General features: G+C 46.8%; 1 protein-coding gene across 4 annotated transcripts in view; it reads right to left on the reverse strand.

Moving 5' to 3' along the window:
• Positions 1–13501, reverse strand: part of LOC149335437 (ATP-binding cassette sub-family C member 2-like) — a 100485-nt gene that overhangs the window by 49794 nt on the left and 37190 nt on the right. For 2 of the 4 annotated variants that reach the window (XM_089552126.1, XM_089552129.1), the window contains exon 1: positions 9606–9718. The exons of the other annotated variants lie outside the window; for them this stretch is intronic. In XM_089552126.1, coding sequence (XP_089408252.1) covers positions 9606–9626 — 21 coding nt within the window. In that variant the 5' untranslated portion in view covers positions 9627–9718. Of the gene's footprint in view, positions 1–9605; positions 9719–13501 lie in introns of those variants that run through there. 4 annotated transcript variants of the gene reach the window in all.

Genomic DNA, 13501 nt, shown 5'->3' on the forward strand with positions numbered 1-13501 from the left:
TATCAAACGTCAACAATACGCATTTGAAATCTTGTGATTCATGCATATTTGTACGCTTATACAATTCAAGGAATCACGGCGCTGTATGAGGTGAAGTGTATCTGCGGTTCGTTAGAAACAGTATTATTGGATTACATATTTCTGGTCCTTAATGAGAGAAATATAGATTTGGTGGAAGGTGACAGTAGCTATGATAGTAACACTATGTCGCAGAAAACATTTGTGGCATCATTATTTCATACAACTTCAAAACTTTCGAACACATTTGTGCAGCTGACGCAGACTTGAAGGGGGTAATGTGTATTACTATCAGTACAGCCTTGTGATGGTCACTGGTGCTTTTCTCCGGAATGACACGTTGATTTACCAGAGTTAGCCAGTTCAATGAAGTGCTTCTGTCGTCCACCTATAGACCTTCCCTCCTGATACTGCCTAAATTGGTGCAAGTGCCGCTCCCTGAAAATGAAATTTATGCCCTGCGGAACTGAGACTGTCACACAATACTGAAAGTTTTAGGAAATTAACACTTTAAGAATTTGTTGTCTTCTTCCCAAATGATCAGGCAAGATAAGACAACTGAGAAATTAAAAACAGTTATTACGTTCTTTTCAAGCGGTAAATGTAAAGGCAACCTCGTGGATATTGACTGAATGGCTGCATGGGTAAAATGGCAATCAAATAGAACTGAGAGTGTAAATTTTCCCTGGAACTATGATATAGTACGGCAATGGGCTGTCATCACAACTGTTGTGGTTAATATATGAATTCAAATTACACTTCTTACGGCTGTTTTGGACAAAGACTATGTCTCTCACGACACATAGCAAGAGTTAAGTTAAAATTAACTACGTCGAGCACAACAGTTAAAATGCACACTAACCATCAATAGAAATTGGAGAGATGTGTCATATTTTTATAGAAAATATGACCGCGTTTCGATTTCATCTACAATTACATAATGATGGCAACAGAAATGTACGTAGACATATTTGTTCAAAGTTTAAGTTAGTTTTAGCTGTCAGCCACCATTCTTGTCTAGGTGGGGCCCTTTTCTTATGGCCCCATATTGTGCAATTTTGCACATGTTGTATAAGTATCATCATTGCATCTAATCTTTCTATACATTATGTTCTGCATTTAAGGTGTCATGGTCCATATCTGTTGTTGGGAGTGAGCTCCTAGGACGACATAAAAAAGCCGCATGTTTAACGCTTCCTTTTGTATTTTGGCTACTAACAACATTTATGAGAAATAAGTGCCCGAAAAGATGCCACTTTTGTAGCAATGTTTATAACCTATTACATAATCTGGGCAGCTTCAGCTTGACAAAAATAGCGAAAGATGCAAGGAAGTTGGTGGACTTTCGCTTTCGTAGAAACCCTTTATCTTCATGTTTTCATCTTAAAAGTTATGCGTAGCACATAAAGCAAATGACCTACCATGTGGTACTCGCCTATTACCGCTAAGTAGTTTATAATAAGGAAGTAATTATTCATTGACATCCACCCCAGCGCAGCCATATGGCTACAAAGGAAAGCTGCACAGCTTTCTCAGAAACTTCGTAGTTAAAGAAAAATTCTTCCTGGTCCGGGGTTCAAACCCAAGACCACCGCTTCACCGGAGCAGTCACGCTACCAATTGAGCAATTCAGCGAGTAATTACTCCGTTATTACAAATCTTCTCCACCTTTGGGGATTCCCTAAACTTTTGACTAAATAGTATATCATTCAATTTCTCGTCGTTGTTATTTCAGTTTCTGTTTCATCAGCCGAATGACTACTGTGACGTGTAGTAGGTGTTTAGGTCACTCTAGACACGAAAAAAAACCATTAAAACTGCTGATACGTCGTTTGTTTTCATGCCGCCTCTTGGCGCTGGCTAGCTTAATTATTGCAGTGAATTAAAACGTATAAGTGGTTATAATGCAGATTGATTCATAACTTAAGTGACCTAAACACCTACTACACGTCACAGCCATCGTTCGGCTGACGAAATCGAAATACTAACATTTATGTCTAACGCATCATTTGCAAGAAGAAAACATGGAACTAAAATTAAGTGTCGATACTCCTATAAATGACACCACGCTCTATAATTAAAACATCTCAGGCCGTCATATTGGCGACCTAACTGTATCTCAGATCGGCAGACGTTTAAATGACGACACACTCTATAAAGAAAAGATGTCAGGCCTCCATACCGACGACGTAAATGTATTTCAAATTCACAAAGAAACGATTAAATGACACGACTTGAAGCCGTCGTTTTCACGGCTCACTTTATTCCAGGTTGACAAGTGAGACGTCAAAAGGATCAAGAACACTCTCATTTGAGAATGACGGCTTGCAGCCACTTTGACGGTCATGTGCTTGTAAACATAGCTGCCGAAATATTTTCCGTCATTTTGACAGATTTTTTTTTTTTTACAGTGTAGTTTAGCACTCCTCGACAGACGAATCCGGGCAGTACTCATCTGTCGAAAAAGGCTTTAATTAGACTAAGGCCAGTGAAGCGAGCTGTTGAAAAGAAAATGACAGCGAAAACGTCAAACGGGAGAAAAAGAGGTCGGTTTGTTTCGGTTTATGGTAACGTCCCAAAGCGACTCAGGCTATAAGGTACGCCGTAGTGCAAGGTTCCGGATAATCCGCCTTTTTCATCAGGCCGCTGTGCGCAAGCGCGCCTCTTCTCCTCCAGCTCCGCTGGTTGAACACAAAACCACCAGCTCCTACTGCGCGTGCTCAGTTCATGTTAGTGACAGGCGTATGCGACAGATGGCGGTAGCTGTCAAGCACACACACAAACCTGCCACTTCGCAGGTGCAACTGGTTCGTCGTGGAACCAGATGGCACCTGCGTCTGCCACTTGCGTTTGTTTTCAACCAGCAGTAGAAGAATTCTTGCCACTCCCCAGAGGGCGCCATATCCTGTGAAAAATAATAAATAAAGAAAAGCTGAGCATGGTGGCAATTGCCACCACCCCGTTTCAAAGGGGGCGCTCCTATCCATCCATCCATCCATCCAAGGTGGATTTCGTCCGCCTGGAGTTCTTTAACGTGCATTGACATCACTCAGTGCACGGGCCTCGAAAGAGAGGAGATTTTATCAGAGAACAAAATGGAGTCAATGCCATCCTATACAGGCAATCGAGAATAAGAAACATAATTGGCACGCAGAAGTATTCCGAAGGAGCTATAACGGTGATCTTTTACGGTACCAGTGGATCAAGCCCAAGAAATATCTACAAATGTATCAGCAGCGCGAACACCACAAAGGAAGAAGAAGGAGAAGAATGTAAAGAGCGCTTCTCATGTTTTTTTCTTTTAGCAAAATTCGCGCCCTCAACTCTGTTTTTACATTTTTCCATTTGCGCACACTCAACCCTGTTTTTACCTTTTCATCGTGTTCTTGCTTTCCCATGTTTTTAGCAAAATTCGCGCCCCCAACCCTGTTTTTACATTGGCTTGTTTTTCCGCATGTCATTCGTGCTTAATTTCATGGAAGTCTTTGTATAGTGCGATAGTAGTTATCATTTTGATGCCCTGGACATCGTGTTGGTCCCAGTTCGATCGCGCGCCTTGATTACCCCCCTGGTGGGATTTTACTGGTATGTGCATAAAAGTACGGGTTCAGTTTTTGCTCAAATAAAAGTTGGAAGTTCAGCGCTCTTTACCTTCTTCTCGTTCTTCTTCCCATGTGGCGTTCGCGCTGCTGATACATATGGATCGCAACCAACTAGCCCGACAGATGGTGTTATTCAAATATCTACAAGCGGTTCTAGTTAGTGCGGCTGCCACGCTGTGGTGCTTGGCGCTGAGCATAAAAAATTACCGCGGGAATTTTGAATGTTTGGCACAGTCCGTTTATTTCAAATCGCCTAGAAAATTTCTAGGCGCGGGTGCAGGAGGCAAGACAACCGCTGGTTCGTAAGGGTAGAGGAGTGGATTCCAAGAGAAGGCAAGCGTAGCAGGGGGCGGCAGAAATTTACGTGGGCGGATGAGATTAAGACGTTTACGGGCATAGGATGGCTGCAGCTGGCAAAGGACAGGGTTAATTGGAGACACATGGGAGAGGTCTTTGCCCTACAGTGGGCTTAGTCAGGCTGATGATGATGACTATTATTCTTCGGCGCATAGGAGGAGTAGTCTATTAGTATCAGCATCTTCGTGCACCATTTCACTGGAGACTTCAGTTTTCTCTTAATTAAAAAAATGCTCTTCAGTTACGTGGTGTCCGCCATTTGCAGCTGACAGATCGCGCCAGTTGGTGACGTCCAGGAACGCTGGACATATCAGAGACAAGAAAACTTGAAGCCTACTGAGGCAAAGTGTCAGTTATTTTCACATGACAGCTTGTGAGGCAACGAATTTCGCGGCTTTCACGCGTTGCCAGTTGCGCTCATAAAGCCAGACAAATAAAAACAAACATTCAAATCAGGAAAAGACGAGCGATTCATATGCAAAGTACACACGTTGCTCTGCATACAGAAACGTCGTGTCGCATTGAGCTCACGTATCAGCTGCGTTAGTGCGCAAGACGGCACGTGCGTCATGGATGTGCGCTCGCAAGTGGCTGGCGATGACCTCGGACTGGTTCAACGCTCCTGCGAGCAGCTGCGTCTGCATCACTCAAAATTCGTCATGACCTAACCTTATAATAACCGTTACCTCGTTCAGACTTGGGATGTTTCCTCTTTTAGGGTGACTGCAGCTGTCACAGGAAAGGGATGCCATGAAATAAATGAGAGAGCTCTTCGACCTACAGTGGAGCATAGCGTAGCTGATAATGATGACTGTGAACAATATGTGATTCAGGCTTTCCGGTGGCCTTTCGCGCGCCGTCTGCTCACTGGAATGCGCTAAACGCCCACAGAACTCGGGGTAACTTTATGTAAGCGATGAGTGTTCTACAAACATCTCCATACACACTCAAGAGTGAACGGGCTGTATACCACTCAATCCTTAGTTAGACATCATCGCCAGGTCACTTTTTGGCTTTGCCACTTAACGGGACAGTCACGGCGGTTTTCTTTTTTTTTTTTTTTTGTCAAGAGGCATGGTTTTTGAGCAAAGGAAATGGTGCAGTATCTGTCTCACATCTCGGTGGACACCTGAAGCGTGCCGTAAGGAAGGGGTAAAGGAGAGAGCGAGAGAAGAAAGGGAGAAAGAGTTGCCGTAGTGGAGGTCTCCGGAATAATTTCGACCACCTGGGGATCTTTAGCGTGCCCTGACATCGCACAGCACACGGGCGCCTTTTGCGTTCGCCTTCATCGAAAACCGGCCGCCGCGGTCGGGTTCGAACCCGGATGCTCCGGCTCAGTAGACGAGCGCCCTAACCACTGAGCCACCACGCCGCAAGGTGCCGCAAGAAGAGCGAGCCACTTCGCAGTGGCACGTTGGGTAGACCCCTTTGGCTCCCGACAGAACTGTCGGGCAGGCATAGCATGTGGGCCGAAGTTCATGGTGATCATTTAGGCGGCTTCACAAAAGCCCTTAGTTTCGGTTTTTCATGCCTGTATTATCAGCGAAGCACTTGTCCAATGAATGCGGCGTCACCAAACAATTTAAGGATTCGAGCCACGAGACAAGTCAAGAGCGACTTCCTGTGAAATACTAATCTCCAATCGCACCCACTAAAAGAACACACCAATTGAGGTTTTGTCTAAATGGGGTTTGTCATAGATGTCAGCATTCTGAGGGACCGTATCACCAAAAAGAAAACCGATACCTGGCATGGCGAAAATACTGTCGCTGCCAGGCAACGCTTCTTCGGCTTCGCCTTTGCCTGTAAAAGGACCCAGAGTGTAACGTCCCGGGCTAAGCAAAAGCCACGCGTCGAGTATCGCTCAAATATGAGCAAGAGTACGCAGTAAGTGACTCAGTGCGCAGCAATACGCTATACAATACCTTACAATAAACGGGCTGGCGTATGATTTTTTTTTTGTCATTTATGTGTCCAGGGACGCTACAGTTCCCGAGATTTCCCTCAACGAAGCAATTCACTTTCGTCAAAGACATCTTAAAGGGCTCTAACGAGTGCTTATAGACTCCTAGCCACCCGTCTGGCCACGAAGATGGCGACTGCACTTCGTAAACTGCCGTGCATTGAATTAATGCAGGAATATGTTAAACGTCTATTTTTGTATCTTAGCCGTGTCCGCTATTTTTTGTCCGCCTGTACGCCTGTCCGCCAACATCACTTGAAAACTATACCACAATCGAGCCTATACCTCTTTGGGTGCGCAGCAGGAAGCGCGAGTATGTTTTAAACGTGTGTGTTCATCGCCGCAACGCACCTGTGCTTGTTTTTAGAGGGCACATCCGCTTCGAAACTTATTTGTCTACCATGAGCTCGAGTAAGCGTTGGTTTCAGGACGGCAAAACTGGACGCAGAAATAAGAAAATAACCTAAGAAAGAGAAAGGCGGGATGGAGGCTGCAAGAAAACCGAAAAAAGAGCCTCACCACATTATTGAAATAAGTGGAACAAGTAAGTCACGAAGAAGCGTGAAAAAAAGAAGTCGGCTGCATCGATGTGTTTCATGGAGCAAATAGGGGTTGCCGGCGCAGCAAATACAGATTTACTGGTCATGCCTTTTCGCGACATAGAAAATCTGAGACGTGCATCGCGGGCAGATCAGACCTACCCGTCGTCAACTGCGGGGACTTAACCACGCCCCCAAGTAGACGTCGTGGATATGAGATTAAAGGATGACCGTCTTGGTGTCACAGCAGTAGTCAACCCACTCCAACCGACCCTCAGAATCAGCAGCTGCATCGACTAGTCACTAGAGCTTCGCACGACAGCTGAATGTTGCTAGCAGGAATTACGTATGACACTTTAGCTATTATGTACCTTTACTTGTCAACCTAGGAATGGTACGGAAGATAAGCGCAAGGAATCGAGTGGCTATGGAGTATTTACGACAACGGTCGGTGTGATGCAAGCCAACAATACGTGTTCTTCCAGTGGGTTGTTCGGGATGGAGTACGGTGTTGAGAATTCTCCACATTTTGGCCGTCCTCAGGGTAGCCTTCACTGAGTCACAGAAGTCTTCCAAATTTCAGTCGCCTGTTGAGTTTTGTTTCTTCCATCGTTTAATGGGCCTCTCCGGGCTTCCCGTAAGCAGACGAGGTAGGGAGCTACTGCCGGCGTTTCTATGGTGAGTTTGACGGTGTGGGTGGCTTGGGAGGGAGCCTTAAGGACCTGTTTGGTACAGTCCGCGGTCTGTGGATGGCGGAGGTTTCTTGCTTAATGTGTCCCAATTGTTAAGGGGTGTGGTCGCGAGAAGACAGCGGCATTGTTCCTTGGGAATTGATAGGCTGATGATTTTGGGATCAGTGCCTAGGTCCATTTCCAAATTGGCCCAGGTCGCATGGTGAACGTACTTGCTAAAGGTGTGATTTAGGCACGTATCTCTGGCCACACTATTACTCCTGCGGGTTGAGAAGTTCGTGTCCGTTCCCTTTGTTCCCTTTGCAACTGTTGCGACCGTAGTCCCAGTCTCTATGTGAGGCGTTGAGGTCTCCAAAAGGTCCATCAACAGAACCCTATACAGTACGTCGCTCACAAATTCGGGGGTACTAATGACGGCCTGCAGGAGGCTGCCCGAAATATATTATAGCATAAGTCCCTCCTATGAGACTCACGATAAGGCAGATCAAAACCCAATCTTCCTATAAAATTGGAAGAGCCATACTCTTATGCCATCAAAGTGCATGCGCTCTCTAGTAGCTTGCCGGCAAATCAAGTTCTCCAGTGCACGGAACTCGCCGAAATGGCCTAAATTTGTTGGGCCACAGTGGCGAGGGTAATCGCTTTTTCGAGACTCTCAAAACTGGTATGGATATTTCTTATGGTGCTATTAAGATCGACGTCAGCGGGTCTCGTTTGGAGCCAGCCAGCTCGCCTGCTTCTACTGTGTATGGCTGCGAGCAGAGTGTGATTACCTTCGGGCCTGCCGCCAAGGACCGCACGCACTGAGAGGACCCAGGTGACAGCTGGCTTCAATTACGGAGTTTGCACGGTTGGAGTGCAGGACCAAAACCAGACCCCCTTCACAAAGTGCCTGCACGTGTAGAACGCCGCCGTCGCATCGGGGAGACGAACGTTATCTTCCCCATTTGCCGTGACCGTGCCAGGGAACAAAGGGCCTCGTCTCCTGTTGCTCTTTGGCGTGCCAAGCGTCACGACAAGCTGGCGGGCATCATCTCCGACCCAAGCACGAGGAACCACTTTCGGCCTTTTCGTGACCTCGCGTCCAGCCTCGAGCGGCGGGTGTCTTTGATTATCAGCAGATGTCGGTGACCCGCAGAAACCTTCGACTGGCCGGAGGCCATCACCTACCGCAGTCAACGCTACCTCGACAACCTTCTTTCCCTCAGACTCCACATGTGACGGGGGCGTGGCCCTAAGTGCAGTGGTGTGTTTGTGCGCACAAGTTTGTGTTGTTTGTGATCTGGGCCCCTCCCACCCCGGCGTGGGCGTCCTCAACCTAGATAATTTAGGGAAGGCGAACAATATAAAAGTCGACAACGAGTGCGGCAGGACAGCCTCCCACTATAGCCTCCCATAGAGCTCACTTTGCCTCCCATAGAGCCTCTTTTGGAGCCTCACTTCAGTCTCTAACCATGTTGTAAAAAGATGTAAATAAACCCTCTTGTAATCTTCCTCCCATCACTTAACTCTTTGACATGGCGGCACTCCTGTCCTGGTAGTGGTGGTGGGAACGGTGCAGAAGCTTGACCACGGTTCCGTCAAGCGAGCAGCAGCAGCAGCGAGCTAGCAACGACGCCGAACCGACCCATCTTCGCCAACAACTGGTGGCAGCGTCAACAGTGCGCTCCACACCTCTCTATAATTAACGAGCCTAACGGATAATAGTTAAAAAGGTTACTATTCAACATCGGTTAAACAGCCTGCTAGTTAGCACGTATTAGCTGTTTTCTGGTGTACTTCCCGCTCTTCTAACTCGAAAAGCTTATTTTTAAAAATTGTGTAAAGTCTTAGGTGAAACACTCTGCATAGGGCTGGAGCGGCACGAATTTCAGATTTTGCGAATTCGTTTCCAAGAACCGACATCACGAACGCGATAGACTCTACCTCGCTGCTCTTTTCTCTTTCACCCCCTCTATCACCCTCTCCATTTGTAGGGTATCCAGTCGGGCCACCCTACACTGGTTAACCTGCTTGCCTTCCCACATTACCAGTAATTAGGACCAGCTCCCAGACAGTGCTGCTAAGCCTAGCAGCCCCTAACGTTTTTGTTCTCCAATTCTCTTTCTTTCTTACATCACGCATGATGTCAGCGCACTGTTTTCCAATGTTCAAATTTATGCGCCGCCTGGTGGCAGCCAAGGGAACTAGAAGCGCATGTCCGGAATCCTTGGTAATGGCTCCTATCACTCTGACACCCTAGCAATCGTCGATGACACGCAGACGCTTCACGAAGGTTTCTGTGTGGTTGCTTCTTTTCTTGAAACCATGGCTCGTTCCCTGCTGAAGACATCCCGAAGAAGCAACTAACCGCTGATCTGCTCGAAAGTCATCTCGTGAATAGGCATTCGACGAGGAAGGTTCCAGTCGCGAATATAAATCTCGCTTCACTCACCGAATGTCCGTGGCTCTCCATAGCGGCCCCCTTAGCGGATACAGGACATGACTGAATGATAACGGGTGCGGGTCGCGCCGGGAGTACAACTCGCGAGCAGCTACGCCGGACGAAGCAGATGGCGTCAGTCGCACCTTTTTTTGTCTTGTTGTTTTGTCGCTCACAACGCTAAATGTCAAACGCCATCGCTGCCGACCCACATGTGGAAATAGAACGGCAGCCACTCGTTTCTTTGAGGCCTCACTCATACCTTTTGCTCTGTTCCACGAGAATGTTAATTAACCGCACGCTGTTATAAGTTAAACAAAAAGGAGTCTGCGTACCTGGGGGAGATGATTTACCTGTAGGGGAAAAAAACAAGGTAAAAATACTGCGAAAAGAGGCACAGATAATAATTTTACAGCCATGAAATCTGCCTCGTCTGAATAATTCTGTTCAGGCATTTCTATTTTTGTGTTCGTTTTTAGCTAGAATCTCTATATTTTTTCCACGTATGTATGGTATCCTCGACGTCAGACTACATACTTTTCCTTTGAAAACATCGCTTGTTTGTTCAGAGTTCCACTACGCGTGTGTTGTGTGCGCGCTTCACTTCACGTACGCCACCACGCTTCCATGTTTCCCTCCGCAGCATTTATGGGAATGCAAAGCCGCACAACTGTAGAAATTTTATTGCTTTTAGCAGATGTGCGATTTCAGCTCACGTTAAGCAACCCCGGGTGGTTGAAATTACTCTAGAGCTCTCCCCAACAGAGCGAGACGAGACATCGTCGTGCGGTGTCCTGAACTAGGGATACCGAAAATGAAGATCCGTGGCTCCCAAACTCTCTCTATTGACCGAATAAAAGTTTTCACCACCGCCACAACAGCCCCTCTCTCTTTATCTTCCTTTTTTCACTTCCTTCGTTCCCTCACGGTGTGCTCGAGGTGTCCACCGTAGAGTGAGGCAGTTAATGTGCCTTTTCTTGTATAAAACCCGATTATCTTTCTTTTATCGCCTTATCGATAAGAAATGTGTCGTTGTTGTAGGTCATAAAATTCGACCATTGGCTGGAGGGAAGTGACATTTCCAGAGCAGATAAATCCCATTGGTTGGAAGAAAGTGACGTCATCAGACCATATAAGTCCCATTGACGGGAGGGAAATGACGTCGCCAGAGCGGATAATTCCGATTGGCTGAATGGAAGAGATATCACTGGACCCGGAGGGGCTTCACTTCCGCGTGCATTGCCAACGCGCAAAGTAATTATTTGTCCCAGTGAATCTTTACTTCTTTAGAGCTGTAAAGAAATGATTGATTACTAGAAATGACTAGCTGGACAGTGATGTGGGATGGCAGTGAGGACTCGCTGTTCTAACTTGTACCTTAATTTCTGATGTATACCTTATAATTTATGACACAAGACGGCCGAGGGGGAACGCGTTGTAGGGTGCTTGCGTAGACACGTGACAGTGAAAGACCTCTGCGCGTGAAGACACCACGCGCACCTCAGATAGATACCTAGTAACGATCGACATCAGCCTAACTATATCTACTGCAGGAGAAACGTTCTTCCCGTATATCCCTCCGAAAAACACCTGCCCAGTAGCAGCTTCGGTGAACTTATATGCACTGGCATACTTCCTCATCATACCCCGCCGCGGTGGCTCAGTGGTTGCAGCGTTCGGCTCCTGACCCGAAAGACGCGGGCTCGATCCCGGCTGCGACGGCTGAATTTCGATGATGGCGAAATTCTAGAGGCCTGTGTACTGTGCGATGTCAGTGCACGTTAGAGAGCCCCAGGTGGTCGAAATTTCCGGAGCCCTTCACTACGGCGTCCCTCATAGCCTGCGTCACTTTGGGACGTTAAACCCCAATAAAGCCGTAAACCAAACCAAACTTACTAATCTCATTCGGCCACCTGACTATCTGCCGCAATCCCTGCGTTAAGCTAAAGAGCAATCGGTTATATTCTTTTCTCATTACATTGGCTGCCCAGGCCCATTTCTTTCTCTTGATATCTAATGGAACTATGAGGAATCGTTAAAAAACTGAAGACGAACGGAAACTAGCCTCTATCAACAGATTACGGCATCCTAACGACAAAGAGGCCACTCTGACCGAAAACGAAGCTTTTATAGGCTTGTAAAGCCCAAACGACAAAATGCAGGTGGTGCCATCATCAGCCGATTTCTTAAGTAAACTGCATGCGTCGGGATCATACAGTTTTTACCCGGATCTCAGAGGCTATGTTAGACCGGCATGCATCGGAATACGGCGATAGTAGGCCGGGCAGATGTTCGATGCCGCAAAATTAGAGACAAAGAAAAAACGCTTTCCCCGGTGGTTAAGAACAGATACCGCAAAAAGCTAGGTAAAAAAATGAAAACTCCAGCCAACGCTGATTGCAGCGGTCACAAATTGAGAGCAGTTGTCAGACCAGTTGTGGGGAGTTGCCACTTATCTGAGAGCAGGACAGCGTGACAAAAGACATATGCCAGGTGTCCCAGCTAAATATAACCAAGCGTTTAAAAAAAATACGAGTGCCCTAGCCCCGTTGAAGCAATTGATATCTATTGAGTCACCTGGCCTAGTCTGAAGTGCTTTTTCTTTCTCCAAACTGTATTAACAAGTAGATAAAAATTACGGAACTTTTTAATTATTTGCTTCAGGAACAAAGAAAGAAGTTGTAGACCATCTTAAAAAAAGCTGATGAAATGTTTGCACCGAGCTGCGGTTTATGTAAGGTACTTTTATTATTGACCTTAAACTACAAATCGAACAATAAAAAAAGTTGGCAGAGACACATACGACTGCTTACGTATGCAAAGGCATAAGCCCGCCCGCTGCCTTTGTGAACGCAGTCGCCGCGTGGCGTGAAGTAAACAGATGCCGCGCAGCTGGCAATTTTACCTCTGCATGGCTGTACGTACCGCCGTCACGACGCCGCCGCACCCCTTATGATCTGCACGCTAACCTCGTGAGGGCAATCGCCGCCGTAACGCGGCCCGCGCTGCGTCCTAAGGTTATGACGACAGCCAATTGGTTAATGGCCATATGTGGAGAATCGGTCTTTCTCTGCTCAGCCATTATAGATTCTTGGGAGTCCTCATACCATTCATGGCGCAGTGGTGCAGCGGTTAAGCGGTGCGCCACTGCCTTGGTTGGCAAGTGCTGCCACCGGTCGTCAATGAAGGCACAGATCGATTGCAATTTCCTTCCTTAATGCAGCTGCAGCACCTTTGTTTTCTACTCGAAAATGTTCAACTCGCACGGCGAAATGGTGTGGTGACATCATATCATCTGTGATAACACAAGCAACACTGAAACTTTTTTTATTTTGCTTCATCCCGGTAGTTTTCGGCAGACCGTTGAAGTCACACTCAAACAGCGGCACCCTTCTCATCTGCTTCAGAGTCATTGGAATAGCTTTCTAGTGACCCTAATCCGCTTCAGTCTAGTTGCGCACTAACATGTAACAGTTCGGAAGTAAGCAAACAATCAACAATCATCAGTAGTACTGGTATCGGTGAACAATATAAGATTCTTTGCACCCAAAACTTGAGATGTGCAGAATATAACAGTAATGTAATCATTCATTCAGTATACGAACGAGGTAAATATCGCAGGCTGCTGGTTTTCTGTGGCGTGTGGTCTCAAGTAGCTGCTCAATGGTTCATAATCCCGTCGACAGCGCCATCAAACGGCTTCGACACGTTTTGGGACCAACCTCCTGCAGCTGCCCTCCGCCAACAAAACGATTAATCGCCCAGATCTCGGAAGCTGCAATTCAGCTTCTGCTTAAAGCCACCAGGGAGCGATGCAACTAGCAAAACACACTAGAACGCTCTCGAGAGGTCAGCCACCGCCGCAATGTGTATAGGATCAATGGAGGGCGAAGAGGTCGTGTTGGGAC

The sequence above is a fragment of the Amblyomma mixtum genome, chromosome 7, assembly GCF_055824585.1.
Source record: "Amblyomma mixtum isolate Tamu chromosome 7, ASM5582458v1, whole genome shotgun sequence".
NCBI classification, from domain to species: domain Eukaryota; kingdom Metazoa; phylum Arthropoda; class Arachnida; order Ixodida; family Ixodidae; genus Amblyomma; species Amblyomma mixtum.